General features: G+C 34.0%; 3 protein-coding genes across 7 annotated transcripts in view; 1 reads left to right on the top strand and 2 right to left on the bottom strand.

Annotated features, from left to right (window-relative positions):
• The first annotated feature begins 14 nt into the window (after positions 1–14).
• Oseg5 (intraflagellar transport protein Oseg5) lies at positions 15–4,413 on the top strand. 2 transcript variants are annotated; one of them, XM_078189330.1, is made up of 16 exons: positions 15–246; positions 321–499; positions 1,063–1,173; positions 1,237–1,415; positions 1,490–1,579; positions 1,674–1,811; positions 1,887–2,011; positions 2,086–2,334; positions 2,407–2,570; positions 2,647–2,844; positions 2,959–3,109; positions 3,181–3,352; positions 3,416–3,538; positions 3,621–3,760; positions 3,833–3,971; positions 4,051–4,413. In XM_078189330.1, the coding sequence occupies exons 1-16, from the start codon at positions 152–154 to the stop codon at positions 4,081–4,083; spliced, it is 2,286 nt and encodes a 761-aa protein (XP_078045456.1). In that variant the 5' UTR covers positions 15–151; the 3' UTR covers positions 4,084–4,413. The 2 variants fall into 2 exon arrangements, with proteins under 2 accessions (XP_078045456.1, XP_078045455.1); XM_078189329.1 differs by having other exon boundaries at positions 4,073–4,411.
• LOC144474488 (apoptosis regulator BAX) lies at positions 4,408–10,950 on the bottom strand. Its single transcript, XM_078189335.1, has 5 exons — positions 10,854–10,950; positions 6,792–7,100; positions 5,384–5,774; positions 4,634–4,692; positions 4,408–4,557 (listed from the first exon to the last, which is right to left on the bottom strand). Exons 1-5 carry the CDS (start codon positions 10,902–10,904, stop codon positions 4,423–4,425), a joined length of 945 nt encoding a protein of 314 aa, XP_078045461.1. The 5' UTR covers positions 10,905–10,950; the 3' UTR covers positions 4,408–4,422.
• A 6,385-nt stretch (positions 10,951–17,335) lies between these two features.
• The window catches only part of Sky (GTPase-activating protein skywalker), a 64,981-nt gene continuing 59,457 nt past the window's right edge, over positions 17,336–22,859 (bottom strand). For all 4 annotated transcript variants that reach the window (XM_078189331.1, XM_078189333.1, XM_078189332.1 and 1 more), the window contains 3 exons: positions 22,135–22,293; positions 21,813–22,042; positions 17,336–21,600 (listed from right to left, as the gene is read on the bottom strand). In XM_078189331.1, the coding sequence (XP_078045457.1) occupies positions 21,459–21,600; positions 21,813–22,042; positions 22,135–22,293 (531 nt within the window). In that variant the 3' untranslated portion in view covers positions 17,336–21,458. The remainder of the gene's footprint in view (positions 21,601–21,812; positions 22,043–22,134; positions 22,294–22,859) is intronic.

Below are 22,859 nucleotides of genomic sequence, written 5' to 3'. Positions count from 1 at the left end.
AACAAATATTTCAGTGTATAGTTCACCTGAGCACGCGATCGAACTTGTCCACTAGAATGTTCACGTCGCGTGCTGTCCAATTTATAATTCTACATGCGACAAGGAAGACTTTGCTAAGTGTACCATATAAGTATATAGGTCATAGTGTAAAATGAGATTTAAAATATCTGCACAGAATCGCAACGGCCATAAACGTTTGGTGACCTGCGTAGCATGGAGCTCTGCGGAAGAAATTTATTCCTGCGGGTATGTTTCAATGTGTATCATATATGCTTTCAGTGTTTATCACTTTTTTAGATAATTATACTTTTTTTCTATAGAGAAGATCATTTGTTAATATCATGGCATTTGGAAGGTGGAATCGCACATTCCAGTATTGTCACACAATTTCCTGACGATTTTTATCCGACGGACATGCAATGGCATCCACGGCTAAACTATGGAACATTAATTACAAAAAAACAGACATTAGACGTTCTCTTGATTACTACAGCGGATGGTATTTAATTTTTTTTTAAAGATGCTTTCAATTCATAATTTATTCGACAGTTTTGTATATATATATATTATATTTACGTCATTGTAAATATTTAAAAAAATGTTCATACTATATAAATTAAATAATAAGATAGTTTATGCATCTTATTTTACTATATTTAATAATATTTTGTAGATATGGTAATATTCCAGGAGAAACTTTTTACTCTGAAAAATATAGATAATTTTGTTGTTTAGAAACGCAAAATTGATCAGGCAATTTATGAAGAATACACAGAATTGTCTTATGACAAATCGATAGCGAATTAACGTTAGATATTTGAAATAAATATAGCACTACGTATACAATAATGTACGAAATACTGAGATAAAATATAAAAAAACAATAAGCAGCTTTTTAGAATCACAATAATAACAATTTTTAAATACATTGATAGTTTCATGATTTTATACATAAAACGCTATTAACATAAGAATTTATAAAACGCAGCACAGTATTGTCGTGTATTAACGTTTTGCAATAAAATTGATGTACAGGAACTTATAAACAATATTTTATTATAGGAAAGTATCACTTAGTGAATAAGAATGGTCGTATAGAGAAAAGTGTCGATGCTCATAAAGGAGCAACTACGGTAGGCAGATGGAGTTCTGATGGTTCTGCTCTTTTAACAGGTAAATAAAACGCGTCGCATGGCGTAGATCATTCCTCAATCAACGGTTTTATTATAATTACAGCCGGTGAGGATGGTTTAATAAAAGTTTGGTCACGGAGCGGTATGCTTCGGTCTGTCATTATCCGAGGTTCACTTCCTATTTTGTCTGCTGCTTGGAGCTCAAATTGTACAACAGTCCTATATACACAGGGTGCTCACTTAATATTTCAGTCACTAAACTCGAATTCTAAACCTCGAAAGGTTGAACAATTTAATCCATGTATGTAACATTTATATTATCCAGAAACAAAATAATATTTATAGAAATATTGTAGTTACTGGCGCATGATGGTCTCATATTGATTGTATGTTGGAGCCATACTAATGGCCTCGTAATTTCTGGCGGAGAAGATTGTAGATATAAGGTAAGTGGAGATAATTGCAAAAAGGTAGTGGCTGCATTAAAATATTTGTTTATATGTCTTACCAGACAATTTGTGAAATTGATTTTTCTTGAAGGTATGGGACCCAAATGGTGCTCTAATCTTCTCTAGTGGCATGGGAGATTATCCTATTACATCAATAAGTTGGAGTTACTCAGGGAACCACTTTGCTGTTGGATCTTTCAATACAATCAAACTGTGCGACAAAACAGGAGTTCGTTCATTTCTACATTGTTTTTTAGTTCGATTTGAGTATAAAATATTTTTCTATCAATGCTTATTTTTCCAGTGGTCCTATTCATTAGAAAAAATTAATTGCGGAAGTATATACTGTATTGCCTGGTCCAGCGATAGTACACAGGTTGCTATGGCTTGCAGTAATGGAACTGTATTAACTGGACATATAATAGATAGGTATTCAACATTTTACCACAATGTAAATATCGCTAAGGCCGAGTTTTATACAATTCTAAATCAATGCAAAACAGGAGGCTAGAATGGCACAATTACGAAGCTACATTAGTCAAAAGAAAAGTGATCGAAATCAGACACATTGCCAACGAAGTTCAAGAAACATTAGAAATATCGGATCGTGTGGTCCAACTGGAATTTGGTTTCGATCATTTGGTCGTCATAACGCCGGCACAGTGCCATATTTATTCCGTGGTAAATTGGAACACACCAGCCATATTTGATTTGAAGAATGCTACTGTATCCGCAGTACTTCTTGCAGAGAAGTATTGAATAATTATTTTATCTTAACGTATATAAAACGATGAACAAATTGTTTTGTACGTGATCATTTTTAGACAATTTTTACTGGTTGAATGGAATAGTGTATCGCTGTACAGCTACCAAGGTCGATTATTAGGAACTCCGAAGTGGAAAGGGATGACGCAGGAACGACTTCATCCTCCTTGTGTATCATTGTGCTCTGACACTCTAGTTATAAAGTCGCAGACTAATGAAAAATGTAATAATTCGCTTTGCAGTTGTTACCGAGAAAATTTGTTTATCTTTTTTCACTTCTACGGATCTTGCATTTTTAGTACTTCACGTTTTGGAAGTTGCCTACAATAAACCGGTTACAGAAAGTCAATCCTACGTGCACCTTCAAGATATTACAAGGGTGTCGCTGAACCAAATAGGGGGGCCGAATGAACGTCAAGTGGCATTAATTGATTTGAATAAAGACCTGTTTCTGGTTTCTGTTAGATCTACTGGTTTTGGTAGAGTATGTAAAATAGGTAAGGATCTTTTGTTTTAGTAACAACTAAACTACACACTTGTACTACTCCGAAAATTTTCAGATTAACCAGAATCATGTTTTATTAATTTTCCATCATTTCATTTTTCTTTAGCTGCGATGGCACAAGACATTGCATGGGCAACAGATGCGAATGTTTTAGCAGCGATGCTCGATGCGATGTTGTCCGTATGGCTATGTCCTAATTGTGTGCATTATAGCGATCGGAAAATAATAAGGAAAACTAGGATCGATAAAGCAAGCAGGTCTGAATTTATTTTTCCATACCCTGTATAAGAGGATATCTTTCATTTCCTAACGTGTTCATGCGTTGCAGTGAGTTTGGCAAACAGCCAAGTATTTCAAGTGTATATAACGGCATGGTAATGATTCGCCGTGGCGATGGAGCATTAGTAGCATCCTCCTTTTACACATTCTTCATCAGCCTTCATCAACACATATTGAACAAGAAGTGGAAAGAGGCGTTATCTCTTTGTCGAATCGCTCAGGTAATTAATATTGCTCGTATAACAGTAGAAATCGGTTTTTAAAAATATGTAACTTCTAAACAGAATGAAATATTATGGACTTGTATGGCCGTTTTGGCAACTGACAATAAAGAACTGAGTGCAGCAGAAGAAGCATATGCGGCGATCTCACGATACGACAAAGTGGATTATATTCAATATATAAAGGTAATAGCGATTAATAAAAGAAACAATTACTTTATCCATAGTAATCCGTATTAATATTTGTACTTGTATTGAAAATTGAAAGGGTTTTACAAGCAAAACTCAGAGACTTGCAGAAATGGCGCTTCTCTCGGGAGATCTGTTAACCGCAGAAGGCATTCTTTTGCAAAATGGTTTGATCGCGGAAGCTATACGAATTAACATCGAAGTGTATAATTGGAATAGGTATCGTTTCGTTATAGTCAGCAACGCTATTGTATAAGACAAATATCACTCGCATTGTTATTTGTATTTCAGAGCATTGGAATTAGCCATTAGGCACAAGAAGCAACAAGAGGAAGTTCTGTATGCGAGAAAGAAATATCTGGAAGTGATTAATAAGGAGGAAACAAATCAAAGCTTCCTCGCGTATATTGCAACCGTTACGAAAGTACAGGTAATCTAATTATGTATTTCTTTTCTGGTTGCACAATTTTTATAAATTGCACATAATTCTGTACGTTTCCTCTGAACAGCGAGAATCGTTATTTTTACCAGGAATTAAATGAGAAACAGAACAATCAGGTTCACCAAGCAACCGTTGAACGGACCGCTAGTCGCGAGGAACCGGAATTCTTGGAACCGGAAGTTACACATCACGAGATGTCGGAACAAGAAGTGTATACTTGAAAGGGTTGCGTTTATACGAATCATTTAATGAAATACGTAAAATTTAAATATAACGAACCATTGCCCAAATGAAAACGGTTTCGTGATTACTAGGCTAAGGAACATTAGAAAACGAGGATTTTCGAACCGTATGAAATTCGTGCGAGAGTGTTACGAAAATTTTTACTATATTCAGTTGTACAATAAATAAATAGTTACGGCTGTAGATTTAGTACATATTACAAAATTAGAAATTTTATTAATATCCAAACTATAACGACGACCATTGTGGAAAATATAAATAATGAGACAAGCTTCCGCGTACACCATGTTGTCTCCTTTGTTACTGGCCTATAGCGCGTTGTCAAGGCAGACTAAAATAAGAGATCTGTTAGGCGATGAAAGTGCCAATTTTACTTTGTTTTGGCTAAGTAATACATTTCAGCTTACCCATCCGCCATTGGCTTGTATCCACGCAGCGAGATCCTCTTCCAAAATGTCATTCATACCTGATAACCAAATAGAGGTCTAATAATAACAGTGAGACGCACTTGCAATTAGTTTTGTTTTAAATCGAGTATTTTAAAAATATTATCTAAGGAATTATAATCTAATTCCTTGTTCTGGTACACTTTTAAAGTTTTTCAGTTCTTGATACATCGAAAATAATTTACAAGTACGTGCTTCTATTTTCTACTATCAAAAATTGCTTTAAAATGCTAAAATACAATTTTAAGTGGTAATTTGTCCAAAAGAAAATAATTTTAATTTTTGAAAATTAGAAGTTGTCAAATTGTACGAGCTTCAATTTTTTTATCCTTCCAAAATTGCTGAGAAGTACGAAATTAATGACTATGACAATTTTAGAACGATCTATTTTACATGAAATTGATATTATTTTTAGCTTCTCACGGATAAATATAAATTCTAAAAAATCTTGCATCATTCATACTGCGATAAAGTCTCATTCTTTCTTTTTATATTTAACAGAGTTCTTTTTAGTTTTGTCATTAATAATGTAACAACGACGACCAATGTATACCTGTAAGAATGTAGAGAACGTACTTTTTTTCGCTCTTTTGCGACATAGAATTCATGGTAAGTAGATACTTAACACTCTAGGCTGACCATTCTTGCCAAAACGAGAGAGAAACAGGACTACCAGAGGAATTACATTATAATTTAAAACGAATTAATTACCTCTCTGTATGGCGGGTAGAAACTCAGGTTTACCCTGACGTACGCAATCCACAGCAATGCCACCGGCGATGGCGTAAAGGGCTATCACTTTGCTCCAGGTCATCTCACCGTTTCTGATCATCTCCCTGGAGACATCGGCTATGGCCACGCTGGCGGATTGTTCCGAAGAGAAACTACCACAGCCAATTTGTCGGGCGACACGATTGAACAAGTTTGGATGCATTTTCTCCAGTTCTGCACCAACTGATATTAATTCTGGATAAACCTCCCCTACAACCGCGCCACCCGGAAGCAACATGGCGCTCCTCATCCTCTTCAAACCGAGCTTTCGATGAAAGATTCCAGATCGTTTCAATCGATTTCGTATATACTGGCCACATAATGCTGTGCCCTAGCCGAACCATAAATAAATATTAGTCAAACTTTTCCTTGAAAGGCTAGGTAACTAAAAATTTAAACATTTAAAAGTCGAGATTGCATCGCAACATCGTGACAGACTCTTGTCATTCATCTATAATTTATACTATTATTGATACTTGATAATCAGAGATACATAATGATATATAATAAACATAAATTTTATTTCTTTTGTAAGAATTTAGAAATGCGAATGAAGCTCTAACTCATATAGGTACGAAAAAATCATTAGTTAAGAGGTCAAAAGAAATTAATCGTTTCACTTCGAGCGCCGGATATATCTGGCATCCGTATGAAGTGTTTTTGCTGATTTTATTGACATATTGAATTAATTACGTATTTAAACTACTCTTTGTTACGACATGAGGACGTATATCGGACATCAAAACGATTGTTTATTGTTTCATTCCAATTAAGCACAGTTGTTATTTAGGAATTAGAAAAACGTATACACAAAAACTACGCGTACTGTGCACGTTCCCGACGAGTGCTTTCCGTGCATTTCGGCGGAAGGACCGCCGAAGCGAAAGAGTTAATTAGTAGACAACGGTTCTCCAGGAAAAATGAGAATTACCTGCACTAATTGTTGAAAACAATAGTTAAACAGAAATGTACTCGTTTTTCAATAGTCTCAATGAAACGAAAATGGTGTAACGAGCAACAGAGGTTTGCTTATATAATTGAAAATAATAGAACAATTTCATTTCTTTTGCTATAAACGTACATAGCCTACACTCTATCAAACAATAAATCTTGTTAACACGATTCTTCCCAGGTAGATCATCCTTTATATTTCAAATACCAGCAGATTTAATTGACTAAAATACTTGCAAGAATATTTAATGAATGATCAATCTTTTTAAAATGCTCTTCCAGCTTTCAATGTCAAATATGGCGGAAATTAAAGAATTGAGAATACGCTTCTGTTTTTCTTTTATTTCACTACTGTCCAAAAGCTATGGGTCGCAGATGGGAGCAACTGGGGCCTCACCTGTGACACAGTGAGTTCAATGGAAGCAGAGACGGTCCTCCAGCGAATAGTATGAGAAATTTTCCTTGAGACGACATCGCTGACGTTGCTAAATCTTCTTCGCGCCGAATCAACTACGTGGAAAGGTGTGATCTCTGGATTATTAGAGGGGAAACCGGCCAAATTCGAATGCAAGGACAAGGCGAGGCTGTTTCTCCGGTAAGGTTGACTCGTACTTCCGGAAATGTCCTCCAAGCCGCGTAGTGTACCGGCTAGTCCAGACATTGAAGGATCCTCCGTTGTATAATCCTGCCATTCAGGCTTCTCGGGCTGAAAATATTGAAATAATTATTGTAGGATACTTTCTCCTACGCTCGCTTTAATACAACTCGCTAATCTCACAAACCACGCTAATCTCGCAAACCACGCCACGCAACTGAGGGCGCGCCCTCGGAAGGGCTCCCTTTTATACCATACAGAAACAATCGCTCTTCGTTCACTCAGACGTCTTCAAACGTACTGCGTCTCGCTCGCACCGCGCCTCAGTCGTACCGCGTCTCGATCGCACCGCATCTCAATCGTACCGCGTCTCAAACGTACCGCATCTCAATCGTACCGCGCTTCAGTCGTACCGCGTCTCAATCGCGCCGCTAATGCCAAATATTCTCGATCCATTAGATCGCGTGTCACTCACACTGCGTCTCACTCGCACCGCGTCTTCAAACATACCGCGCGTCTTCAATCGTACCGCTCACTCACACGCGTACATACTTCACACATCCTACATTATTAGAAACAATTTGACATTTCAAGCACGGTAGCTTTTATTACTCGGAGAAGAAGAAATAGTATATACATAAGTATCATCGGACAAGACATAAATACATTTTTCTGATTTTTTTTTAAAACGATTGAAATTGTAGAAATATTTACGTAAGTTATAAGCTGTTGTTAAAACAGACATTGTTGTCTACTACGTTTACGACTATGTGAAAAAAACAATTCTACCTAGTGTATATGAAGTAAGGTATTCCAAATGCTTAAATTGGCTGCTCTTAATTATTATTTATTACTAAGCATAACGACAATGTAAATTGATTTTCTTTTCCTCTTAAATAAACAGTAATTGTGGACTTGTAAGAATGACCTTTAAACGCACGCATTATCCTTGACTTGAGTATTATTAAAAATTAAGCTAAACGTTTATTGTTTAGAATAGATGTATAAAAAATGATAACATAAATTATATAACATTGAAAACAATGACAAATGATAACGAAAGTATTATCATAGATAAACAGACTCGTAAGGAGTACTTTAAAGAATGGGAGTTGTAACAAAATATTAATCTTTCAGTTTTTATTATTTATGAACATTTCTACTAAAACGCTTGGAAAACATATCTTTTTTATTTTTCTATAATCCTATTTGAGCTATTATTTTTTACCAGAATGTATAAATTATACATGTATATTTTAATTAACGAATATTCGACCCAATTGTTTTTCACAGTGTTTATTTACGTTTATCCAACTCCGTACATACAGTATAATAATTATACGAAACTTATTGAGCATTAATGGTGAAAAAGCTGTGATTTAATAGTAACTATTAATTTACGTATTTCCCTCTACATGAATGATACAATTGAATTTACTTAATTTTCTCAATAATTTCTCTATAATAAATGTCATTGTAATTTCAACAATTCTTAAATGAAAATCGTGAAACCGCCGATCAGTTAGCAACGATGAAATTTCTCAGGAGTATCTCCTTGAAAGTCAGGGGAATCTCGAATAGCGTCAAGTGAATATCTTCAAGTCCCTTTATGGTAATCACGGGACACGCGTACGCAAAGGCGAGTGTGATAGAATCTTCTGTCCTTACTACCACAATGGAGACGGTACATTCACACCAGGTATCGTGAGTAATTATTATTCCACTCGCACGTAGAGCTGTTGTTATCTGGCAGCCTTATTTAACCCTTGTTATTTAACATGCTCCGCGACGCTTTCTGTGTCGCTTGGACGTAGACACTCGTTCTATGCGTATTACTTGTCTCCGTTCCATCATTTACCAACAAGACGAGTTAACCGTGGTATACGACATTTCTAAATTAAAACATACACCGTTGATTACACATTAATAATCCCTGATTCATTAATAATCCTGTAAACATACGTCGAAGACACTGGTCGCTACACGGTTCAACAGGGACGGCACCAATTTCTTTCACGATTTTGGCCTATAAATAATAATTTTGTAAATAATAATGTCCGATTAGGTAGAAGACAGTTGCCAATATGTAATGATTACTTGAGCTGCGAATTAAGTCGTTGTTATTATATTACAGATTTTATGACTTTATATTCTTTAACTCTTTTCTGAAGATTTATGAAAGAACACTTTCCCCAAAGAACTAAATTATATATCAAATATTTAAATATTAGAGGAAGTGAACATATTCTTATTTGTTATTATTACATATTCTCAATGTCGACGTTCGCCTCAAAAGAATTGAAAATGCAGAAAGATTAATAGAATATAAAATATCGAAACATTAATTTCAAATTGTTAAGATGATTCATGAGTTATATTCATATAATGAAAACATTTTGTTTGTATAAGGACCCGAAGCCCAGTTATTATTTAATATATGCGATACAGGTAATCTGGCCATAAAAGTTTATTCGAAGTTAGTTTGTCGTTAGTACATTATTTTTCAATGTTTTATGCAAAAAGTTGGATATATAAATTCTTCAGGCTTTAGATTCCTTATTTGTGTGTTCTACTCGTTCAAAATTCATAGTATTATAGAAACAAAGATTCAAGAAGTTTCTAAACGGCAGAAAATAATTAGCAAGGCCGCTGGTAACACTACAGTAACAATTTATCAACGTCGAACGGACGGAAAATTATATTAGTTACTATTTTTCATTTTGACTACAATCTTTAGCTGAACTGAAATTTTGTATTGAATTTGTTGAATTGCACGTAATATTGTTACACAAATTTGATATACAAAAGTAATCGAAAATTGTACCGAGGAAGTAAATTGTTTTTAAACTTGTATATGTCAACTTTGCGCAATATTGATGATGTTACGCAAATCAAACTACCAATGATTTATTCATTTGAAAAGGATGCGATTATCTGTCTTCGTAAGAAATGGCGGCGAGGAAGTCGATTCCGCGCAAATCGATCTGTGTAATTGCTTCGAAATTACCTGTGCACATTACGAAGCAACAAATTTTTACATAGAATGTTATACCGAACTATACCTTGAATATACTTTGATATAAATAAAACTGCAGGCTGTCTATGAAAGTTATAATTAGGACAGCATTTAGAAATTCGAGAAAGAATGCAATTGTCTTAAGCCAGGACTAGGCACATTTAAAATAATAAGTATTGGAAGTAGCAATTGAAATATTTTCACGTACAGTATTTCAAAATTGGAATTCTCAGTTTTACACATAGAAATATTTGAAAATTTATTGTGTACGTATTGGAATCTGTAATTGAAAAAATTATTTACTTCTAATACGCAACGTATTAGAAGTAAATAATTTAAACAATACTTTTGGGGGAATATAATTTTCTCAATTAATATTACGATGGTGTTACTCACTCTGCGACGTATGAGCATAACTATGAACTGAATGTATCCTCCAGGTTAAAATAATACACAAAAACTTCACCACACGATTGACAGAAATTTTTCTTTCAGATAATTATCTGATATCCACACTGAGAAACACTTAATTGCAAATTATACTTGCAGAGTCAAATAAACATTTAAAACAACATTCCCATTAATGCAAAAGCAAATCACTCGTTTAAATTAATGAAATAATGTAAGAGATAATCTTAGCAAATCTTTTTACTTTGAATACCAAATCTTCTGACACTCGTCACTGTTTTCAAATCTGCGTTGCAGAAATTGGAATTCGATCGACGTTAATTTTATCGATAATGTGACTACAACGAGACGCGTGGAGATTATCGATTTAAGAGGGGGAAATCTATAAGTGAAAACATGTTAAACGATAAGCATCAGTACGAAGAATGGAATTCATTTACCAATGGCACGGTCGCCTCCTCTTGGACCCCCAATCGAAAGTCTGGCTTCATGCTAATTAACGCGCGACTGCCTCATTAGTCACTGCCGGTTTGCTTGCTCCGCACATTATATGCGTAATATACTTTTGCTGAATTATCAGTTATCAACGGTGAGCCTGACCAGTTGATTATCGTTCGAGGAGCGCGCGCGCTGCCGTGTTAAATCGTTTGTTTTATCAATTTTTCAAGGTTTACTTCCACGTCGAATGATGTCGATAATAATGAGACCGCGCGTCATCATTGCATTTTTGCCACTTTATGCTTGATGCAGGTAGCGTCATACGCCACGCGTTGCTGACATACGAGACAACAGAGGAACTTGTCCTGCCATCCTGTGATTTTATGCGCCGCTTTTCCAAGTGAATCTCAGTTTAGACAATCTGACAGTTTTATTTATATTTGATTTATGTTTCATTTAGTAAAAATTATTTGGATGTCTTTTAGTCTTAATCGCAGGTAAAAATTTTGAATTTACTTCTTGATAGTTCTGTAAGCACTCTTGTCGAAACAAGTGAGGTTAGATATAATTCAAGAAATGTTTTGAACAGGAACCCAGTTGGAAGTGCTATGATTAAAGTGATTCTGGCAATTCTTTAAAAATGAATTGCAAATTTATTGTTTTTCAAAAATTGCAGATTAATCTATCTGATATATAAGGAATATGTACTAATTTGTTCATACAACAATTTTGTTCTGTGCAATCATCGCAGATGTAAATTGGTGGAAATATTGCTGCTATTAATTTTTAGCACAAACAGAACAAATCTTTCTGGAAAAATGAATTTCTTAATTTAGAAATTACATAATTAGTAAATTGGTAACTGGTTTCAAATTTAATTGATCATCATAATTTATACAATATAATTTGTGAATTATGTCGTACAACAGTACGAAATTGAGGTAAAATATATTTTACAAGGTTCGTCGGTTGCGTTTGTGCATAGTGTGCATCGGATACCTTGAACGGTGAAGTCATCTAAGTAGATAATGCACATAAACAGCTTACCACCTTGCCAGAAGAACATTACAACCTGCTCTGATAGATACAATGACAATTATAAAATCCATTCAAAAGAAAACAAAATATTATTATTAAATTTTTTGGCGACAGTTGTTTTGTTATCACTAATAGTTTCAATAATTTTGTAGCATCTGTTACAGAATCTGACAAGATTACATTAATCATGGGTGATAGACAAGGTTATACAACTTTATTATGTCATGCTTTTAAATAAAGACAAAGATATGACAATAGGGCTAAAATTTTGCTTCACATTTCCCAGAAAAATCCCGATTTTCGTTGAATCGTTCGCTAGCTAGAAAAAAGGTCAGATACATTTCGAAGAAAATTTAATTTAAGAGTTTAATTTAATAAATAACTGATGGTTATGTGACTTGGTTATGTGAATTGGTGATTCTTGTATTTAATTACAAAGTTATCTGTATTTTTTATACAGAATGTCAAAATAGAACGTATGAAAAAAGAACTTGTAATTCAATTTTACGTCGAAACAAACTAAAATAAGCAGTTATATATTAATATCTACTCTTAGCAACCTTATGGTTCTTAAAGGATTAATATGAACAATCTACGAACACAATACGATATGTAGATAAGTCCTGACATTTCGTCATGTACAGAAATAGTCACGACAACCTACAGTTTGTAGTGCAATCCGTAACATTGGTTATTTATTGATATCTAATTTCCTCGAAAACGAAGTCTCTCACGTAATTTTGTTATTCTTGAATTTAATCCTATTTTTAATCATAGAATTTATCTGACTCAATTTATACCATGAATTATGAAATATCTTGTATAGTTATGTTCTATCAAGGGATACTAAAGTGAAGAAATTATGGCCCGGTATATTTTCCTTTATTTAACGGTCACGCTGATTCGCTCGAGACGATACAATTATTAAAATAACGAACAACGGGACTAACTGTCGCGAAAATTTTCTATATAATTCACTCGTTCGTATGTAAGCGAACAAAAAGTGCACTAGGTCACAAATAGACAACGGTCTCCTTCGTTTGTGATTCAAATGCGAAACGAGAAAAACCGTCCACGGTTTCAATTAACCGCGCTTGTTAATTGGTCGCTAATCCTAAGATGGTGAACGTTAAGCACCAATCATTATAAATTGCGAAACTGAAAATGGCATAGTGCGGACGTGGAATTTGATCGTCGTTTAAAAATTGTATCCTTGCTACACATTCGTATCACGAAATAAAATTACTCGATGTCAGAGAAACTGGCAAATAACCAATTGATTAAATAGCCGTTCTAATTGACTGTGACTTCCATTCGGGATTCAGGGTCGACAAACTTGATTATACGAATGTAAATAATATAATTAAAAGTGATTCTTAATTCCTTCGTTGGTTCGTTCGGTGTAGCTATGCATCTCTAAGACTTAAAAATGCTGACGAAGCAAGATGACACTTGATTGGCACATTCTCGATGTTTCTGATAATTAATGATAGCATGTTCATGTTAACAAAGTTGCATAATTACGAAAACGACATGTTTCATAGTCATTGGGTATCTCGATCTCTGAAATTAGATAAGTCAATTATTATGTTTTGATTTTATATAATATTTAACTTCTAACTATATCAGCTACCTCAGTTAATTAAGTTACATATTAATTACAATCTTTATGTAATAAATACATAAGCGTACATACAAAATGTAGAACAAATATTTAAAATAATAACACGGAAGAAATCATTTCGTTTCGCAAAAAGCGAGTGTACTTTGTGTCAATGAATTCGCCTGCAGGTAAAGTGCGCATGCTGACAAGTGTTAATTATATAACGTAAAACCACTTATCATATGTCTTCTCCTGTTTAGCGTGGAAAAAGTACGTTGTGGGTAGCAAACATGCATTTTAACGCTGACAACAAAGTTCCATTGTTTTACAAGAAAATATACTTGTTCACGATTCTATTCATTTTACATTCATGAAAGTGTATAAATTTTCTCGAACATCATTGCTTAGCAAAGATAATATTCGTCGGCCTTATACATATTTCAACTGTAAACATTAGATAAATTAGCTATGCTAAAATCATACATTATGAGCAACGTTCGAAGTATTAATTCGAAGAGTCTGATCGAAAGCAAAATGATAAACTATGCGAATGAAACGAGTAGGAGGAATTCGACTGGCAATAGTTAGAGAGAAACTTTTCGTGATTCCCCACAACGAAAGTACACACGTCATCGTCGGTGCTGAGGAAGTTGAATATTATAACCCATCAATCATGATCTTTGCTGCTACAAATAGAAACGAAAGAATCGTACAAGTTAGATCAATCAACATCCCCCCATCTCTTACATTATTTTTTTCCTATTCGTCACTTTGTTTAGTTCTTCCTAAAATTAAAAACAAATGACAATAAACAAATTCCTTAGTTATATAGAAGAGGTCGATAATAAATTGTCGCGTTAAATTCTGAATTTAAATATTATAAAGTAATAGACGCATGATTAACACAAAATTGACATACGAAAATATAACACAAAGTATGCTCAGATCGTTTAAAATTTTATTTACCAATTTTTTTCAACAAACTTTTTGAGACACTCTTTCCAGAGACGTTTTATTGTAGGCCATACTAAAATCTGTAAAGATGTAAGTTAATTATTAAAAACTAGACAGTGAAACATCAATAATTATACTCTGGTTTTAAATTGACCCGAACTCCACTGTCTGAGCGTTAATGAGTATTATAAATGGTTGGGCATAAATTTTCTTATTGTTCATAGGGAACTGCGAAAATGAGAAGCGAGAAATGTGTTATATCATAACCTTGTACACAGTTTACACAGCTAGGGCATTTTAATGATTCGTGTTCGACTCTTCCGACCCCAAAGGTGTTTACCCTCCGGCACGTTATTAGCTTAACGGATATAAGAAAACCCATTAGCACGATTGCGCATGTGTTTTACTTTTAAAGGTAAAAGTTTAACCAAACTTCCTTTATCAGAGCACCGGCTATCAGTGTTACTGCCTTCCAAGTGTTTAAAACATTATACAATTTCCTCTTTACATTATCTTGTGATAACGAACGCTAAAACATAGCAACGGCCAGTCAGGCTGGTATAGTATAGCATAATAAGTGAAAAACTGTTACGAACAAACCACAATTGATATTCTAATATTTCAACGAATTATGTATCGAAATGTTACTGTAAAAATAGTGCCAGATAACGTAAAATCGTTAATTACCTAGAATGATCGATCGCACTGAATAATCTCAAGTATGTAAATTATAGTTTATGCCTGTTGAAGAGCTTTTAATTTTCATTGATCATTTTGTATTCCATATATAACGAGTCATTTAGCAGCAAAATCACTCAACATTTGTTAAATTATTTATAAGATTCATTGGGTATTCAGATTAAAAGTGGATTAACTTCGTAATATATCATGGCTGCCTATCAAGGCACATGTGGATTAATTAAACATAAATTAGAGAAGTTTATTTTTAATTAACTGGATATCGAGCTGTAACACAATGTATGTACCATGTAAATACACCATGTATTTAATTTACTGTGCAATAACGAAGTGAGATAATTTAATCAAAGAATCTGTTCGAAGAAAATATAATTTTCTTATTCCCAATATTCAGCATATATTGGCGTCATAGAGGCAGCAAAAGAATTAATGAACTATAATGACCTTAATAAAAATCCTCAGATTTATTAATCAATAAAAAAAGAATTATGCTATGTATTGTTACTATTTGATCAATTCGGAAACTGTCAAAGCATATCAAAACATTCTTATTGGACGATAATAAAGTGTCTATTTTCGTAGAGTGATAAGGGAACTGTGGTTTCCACACACTTATGGTACAAATTAGTATTTATAGCTATACTAAAAAGACTGAAGAATGTCAATTTATTGACACTATTAAATAAATTTTGATTCGACTGCTGTTCCTTTCGAAGAAGCGCGATGAGTTTAATGATGTGTCCAGAATTCTTTAGCGCGACGAATTGTTTGTAGTGCTTATACGGGAAGCTCATTTACCATCGTTTGCTTAAATTTACATATCTCATTGCTCGGTTGAATAGGCACATCATCGAATCTTATAAGTGGCGCAGTAGAAAAAAAGCAGGAGAATCGAAGGAACGATGAGTAACTGACAGCATGATATATGTGTCGTGTCAGCGTTCAATGGTAGATACGGGCTGCAAGTAACGGCTGTGCCCCTCTCCCTTTGCCCTAAAATATTCACGCAAACGAAAAAATCCGGCCCTTTTTATTTGCACCTCCAAAAAGTGTTCGCTGACGATTCGCGATGGCTAACGTATGACGCTTTTGTCTCCCTTCACTTTCTCCCATCACGCTTTTACTTTACGAAATCGTTAACATTCGGACCGGCAACGAGGACGCTGTCTAAATTTTTATTTCGCTTCGGAAATTGAATAAACAAAGTTTCATGAACTAATAAAGCTCTGCGAAATAATGAACGATAAAAAACTCCTTGTTAATAGATACAATCTTTTAAAAAATTATCGTACAACTAAATAATTCACTAATGAATATCTAAACTTGTGTAATTACCTTACTCTTGACGCAGGTAGAAGAAATGGCACAAATTTCGGTGGGGACACTTTAACCATTGTAAGTAAACATTGCAAAATGAAACATTGTTATAAAACATTTAAGATTTGTTACTTTATAACACGTACGACACACTGAATTTTTATGTTAACGAAGATTTCACCGATAAAATATTTCTCCATGGAATTGATTATTTCATTTTTATTGTAACAATGCGTTGTTGAAAACAAATATGGAAAGAAGAACGCACCGTCGAAATCGTAGGGTACGCAGCGCGTGCAATACTGGTGACTTCGACTACACAAGGCTCAACCTAAAGCTGTTATGTCAATGCCTTGTAAATGTGATCCCTGCATACACCGCTGTACAGCTGGAAAAAGTACATTTTTATCGTTACATAGGAGCTGTATTCAAATGCTCAAATATCAAAGACAAATATTTTTAGTGAGAGGGATGTTTTAATGTTGCTAATTTGATTAAATTAAAATTTCGTACGTTTCTACATAGTTACCTAAATTAAATGTCACACTTTCAGCCTGAAATGGAACGCAAATGATTTGAAATTGTTTGGTTTCTTTATTTTAATATAGAATATACTCTATTCCAATGATCGTGAAAAACCCTACAAGTTCAAGTGATCCAATTTTATTAATAACAGCTTGGCACGGTATGTAATAAATCTATACATTGTCAGTTAAAAATACTAGAAAATAATGAAAAAATAAGTTCGTGTTACTTATAAAAACAAATAAGTAGATACGTTGCTCAAAGCAAAAATTCAATTATTTTCTTTTAGGTAATGGTATCATTTTACCTCTATTTGTCTGTATTGAAAGCGTGATTTTTTAAAAATTTGACATAACAAAAGAAACATAATTTGTTAATCTACGGAATAAAGCAAATTTGAGCCAAATATTGTCTGAGGGTCATTTATAGAATTAGTTATCAGAAACGCGCGAGGTTTAAGAAAAAAATTTCACAGAAATTAAGTAAACGCTGAAAACAGTATAGCAGGTTGCCTATCCTAGGAGTTGCTTTACTGTTAAACGACAATATCACAAGATCAAATGTCTATATTTATCCCAAGAAAGTTTTAATTAATTCCTATTAATCGATTAAACATATGACTTTTCATTTATTAATTTATGGAAATCTTCATAATAAAACAATCTCTTATTTCAGAAATGAAACGCTCCAAAGTTAATGTATCTGTATTTAAAATTAATAAACCCTGCATTTTATCCGCTGGTTATTCAAATATACAAATCGAGTAGTGGAAAATGGAAGATAACTTTGCTTTTATTGGTGGTAATTTCAATAATGTTATTCATTCCAAAGATTTCAGTTTGATGATACGTCTAAATGAACTTGACATTGTAATTTACTTTCACATATTGGCTCTTGGGGTCACATGCAATGGTATGTATATATGTTAAGAACGTCACATGAGATGTCCTTCTCAAAATAGAAGGAATGAAACGGGACAATAGATTTGTGTATAACAATATTCTATTCACAACGATGATATGATAAAGTAGCATCGAGACGCAACAATTTCTTTCCGGAAACGGTATAACTTACATTATATATATACGTATATATTACATTATATATATAAATATATATTATGTAGTACTGTATGTATATGTGTATATGTATATATATAACGTAATATAGCATAACAACATTGCGGAAAGCTTGAAAACACTCCATTCAATTACGTTTTATTTTCATTTTTCGTCGTTTATTGAGTTATATTTATATATGTATATATGAATATATATTTATTGTATATATTTATATATACAGTTCATATGCATATGTACGTATATATATATTAATTTCTAGTGTAAGTTATGTTATGCTGTGCTACGTTAGAAACTTTGAACAATAATACTTTCCATTTTCAGCACATCACCTTTCGCTCGATTACGAGTATACAATAAATAAATATTCACTCATGCTGTTTTCATTTATCACACACGACTATGATTTCACAACAATTCTACATCGTTCGCACCAGCAGCACTTGCAACCACTTTTTCGTGTAACGTACACTGTTTCCTTTTGATAAGTGCGTCCTGCGATAGCCATGAAGAGGATAATAGCGTGAAAACGAAATATGTGAAGCATAACTTGTGGATGAGCGTATGGAAATATAAATTAACAACGAAATAATTTAAACTCGCATTGAACTCTATGCACGCGGAGTTACCTCTTCTCTGACTATCCTCGCATCCTACCAAATACATTTTTCCGCCCTCGCATCATTCGCATGCTAAATTCAGCTTTATCCTCACTTTTATAGCTTCGATCCATGTATCCACACTTGTTTAACATTACGAGTCCCTTTAAGAAGGCAAAGTATCTTCCGAGAAGATTTCTTTCATCGCAATGAGCGAACCATCTGTAGTCCATAATCCTAACACAGACTTGTCAAAATGTAAAACGGATACATTTAAAACGTTCTACTACTATAATTCCTCTGTGAGATCAGCAGTGTTACCCCTTTTTTCGCACTCATTCTCGCAGGATTTAAAAATCGTTGACACGACGTTATCGAGTGTAAATCGCTAGAATTTAAGATTACATAGGTGTTACATTAAGCTCTGTTGAAACGTACGCACAAGTTGGAAAAGGGTTCGACTGCTAAATTCGATATTGTTACATTTAGAACTGACTTCGATAGCGCCATAAATGTGTAGTATTGATTGTACTTCGATACATTGTTCGTCCATTTATGTTTCTAAGCCTCTTACAAAGAGATTATACGAAGAACCAACTAGCTTGAACTATCTATCTGAATCTGTAAAAATGAGACGTTATATCAATCGGGTACATGGAGCGATTCTTAGGCTCATTTTCTTGAATTTTTCGGTGTTTCGATGCTTGATAACATTTGCTTTGTAACAGATAGATATCCTACGCAACAAAATACGTCGAAAATATAGAACTGAATTTCTACAGAAGAGTTTCGGTTTGAAGAAAGTTGAATCTGAAGCGTTGACGGATACACGATCGCTTAAGAACATACTTAATGCTACTGTAGGCGGAACTGTACGTGTACAATATCTGACGGATGAATCGACGGAGAGCTCAACTTTCTCGCAATCTCTTTTATAAAATTTCATTCTACTATTTTGTCGTTATTTCTTATGGTTATCGTTTTTATCTTTTAAACTATCACCAGTCATAATATATTTCGTTAAATGTATCGTTCGTATCTTGTGAAATATTGTTTTGAAATTGGTGATAAAGTGACGGGGGGTGAAAGATACACGAACCTCCCACGCAAACAATTATAATTAGTAGGTATTGTCGCTCGGACAAAAGTGGTGCCAGCCACTTCTACATCACAACCAAGGGATCTAAATTAGACACCTCTAGATACACTCGCGCTTGTCACCACTCTTCCTCTCGTCCTTTCACTCGAATAATAAAAAAAAGAAATAATCAACAAGAAACTAAACACAGAAGCAGGTACTCTAAGAGTTAATCCTGTACCGTACGATTTCGATACAGATTTGATCACAAAGAGAGACGAAGGATAACCGACAGTAACATCTAGTACGCTTCTTCAGAATGCCCCGAAGTGTGTTGAAAAAAAAAATAGAGAAAAGAGAACATAACGCATAGAAATATACATATCGTTCCGTCTGTACCAGTCCGATTCGCTATCAACATGAATTACGTATGCTATATAAAATATACAAACTCTTAAAGTGCTACGTAAAGGTTATGGCTTCGTAACCGGTTTTAGAAAGCGAGTCAATTATTACACGACTCAACTGAAGGTGTCCCTTTCAAAATGAAATCATCACCGAGAAATTACAAAAGAAGAAGAAGAAGAAGGAGAAGAAGAAGAAGATATCGTTGTTTAAAAGTACCATTCGCCCCCTGCCATTTTGTCTTCTCGAATGTCTTTCCACGGTTCATCACTTTATCGAGTATGTGTAGATGCGTATGAATGATTTGCGAGTGTAATGAAATCTGGTTGCGCAAGGGGCATTACTTCTAATATTTATAGGAAAATATATGAGATTAACGTACACATCTGTATATGATATATATATACACACATACACAGGTAACGCGTGACATACACAATATGTAACATATATGTATATATATATAAACAGTATTTTTCCTTTCGATTCTCTCGCATTTGTATTTTAACAACTGATTAAAGCTAGACATAACAATACTAAAGTAATAAACATTACAAGTTGTTAACACATGTATACGAGCATTTCTGACAAAACTGTATAATTAACAATAAATTCAATGAAATAATCTGCGATAATATGATGTATACAGGGAGCATCGTCTAAAACAAAAAACGTTCTCCTTCGAAAACGTTGGAGGTGTACATGAAGTTTCAATCTTGAGAGGCTGTCTCCATATATGCCCTGTATATATACAAATACATAATGATAGCATTTAGTCAAAATGAATATTAAGTATTCAAGTAAATAACCAATCGTTTATACATATGTACACTTTGGATAGCAAGGCTGCGTATAACTGAAAGTGTCTGCCTCAACGCCGATTATTGTCAAAATTCATTGTGTCGCAGACTCATGTTTACGCGCTGGGATAGAATAAGAAATCTATGACACAGTGAACGCAAGAATCGCATAGTCATTTTCGCAGGACATTGAGACAGTTAATCAAATAGGAAGCTTAACGAAACGAAAGAGATACATATAAAGTTTGCGTAATCTCATTCGGTACAGAACCTTTGTTTAGCGCCTCAGCAACAAAACATGCACACGTAATAGTAATACTAGTACTCAGCAAGTGATTAAGGATGCATTACGACAATGACCGCGTTAATGTCGATGCGGTAATGTTTCTACACACACGAAGACACTTGTATATAATGTGTAGAACTCTGTATATAGAGAAACAGAGTTGCTAAATGGCAGTAGGGAATCAAATAAATCATTGCGTCGTAATGCCGAAACCTGTATTCTCCTCAAGCACCGGCGAAACCGTATACCTCCAGTACCCTAATCTCGAAGTCACCGTTAGCACAAAGAGGCGGGTTGTTGAACGTGGAGCACCGATCTGTCTTACCGAATCTGATGTTTTCGTCCATCCATATGGCTTGTCCATCTCTGAGAATAAAAATTAGTTAGAACGATTGTTTGAGGGTGTAAATTTCATAGTATTCTTTTGTAATTTTTTCTTATAATGGGTCATTCAAATTAATGGTGCATTACAAGGCTCTGCCATGTTTATGAAGAAAACAGAAGAATACATATAAAATAATTCTTGACGACTTGTATAAACTAGTATGTTTGTATATATTATATAAAATAAGTATTACCCGCCACCAATGGTTATCATTTTAGAATCTGCTGCCATGAACAGCTCAGCCGAATGATGGACCTTGGAATCATTGTGCGAAGAGTCCATGCCTACCCAAGGGTATTTTGCTCGTTCAGGATACAAACTGAACAGAAACGTTTCACCTGTGCCAAAGTAGGCTTGTCTTTGTCCTTTATCGTTTTTCATATTGCGTTCGCACCATCTCGTGGAGCAATAGGCACCAAACACCTTAGTAGATACATAAAAATTAATATTTATTGCATTCATAGAAATGAAATTGGAGAATAAACAAGTCAATTTATGAAGTGTAGAATACCTACTTCATTATTACAGGTCTTTATCATCAACAAGGTTGGTTCGTGTTGTTCTACCCTCACGTAAAATGTTGTCAACGAACAACCATGTTCTTCTGTTGTGTATAGCAGTATTGGTTGATACATGGTAATCCGCATCGGCAGCCAGGACCACAACGTGAATAACTATCACAAAATAAAAAGAAAATTAGAGCATTGTTCACAGTTAGACTGGTATACGTGACTGTGCAAACATTAGTTTCCGGTAATTTTCTAATCCTTCAAGAATACAGCAAACTAAATCACAGCAGCGAATCATGCGTTTGACTGAAAAAGTAAATTAGAAATAACGTAACCATAAAGCTTATAAATATAAAAATTTTATATAAAATCCTTCAATGTCAAGGTTTGAATTTTCAATATCCCGTAATAAATATTCGATCAATGTTTGATTCATTTTTATCGATTAATTGTTTCTCTTACAAATAAATTTTCCATTATTACTGTTATTTGAATTAATTTCTAAATGTTTGTTAAACGTGAACAAACTAATAGTACAATAAATAAACTGTGGATGTTTATGCATATTGAATGACAACGAATCAAATTTAATTTTCTTTGTAAATTAAATATCTTTTGAAAATATGTATACATCGTAAATGCATAAAATTCCTCAGTACAATAATAAATATGTAGCCGTAATTAAAAAGAGTACTATAAAAAATTCAGCAAATACTAAAGAAACTAAAAAT

The sequence above is a fragment of the Augochlora pura genome, chromosome 8, assembly GCF_028453695.1.
Source record: "Augochlora pura isolate Apur16 chromosome 8, APUR_v2.2.1, whole genome shotgun sequence".
NCBI classification, from domain to species: domain Eukaryota; kingdom Metazoa; phylum Arthropoda; class Insecta; order Hymenoptera; family Halictidae; genus Augochlora; species Augochlora pura.
The sequence above is the reverse complement of the archived record's forward strand: the minus strand, read 5'-3'. Positions and strand labels throughout refer to the sequence as shown.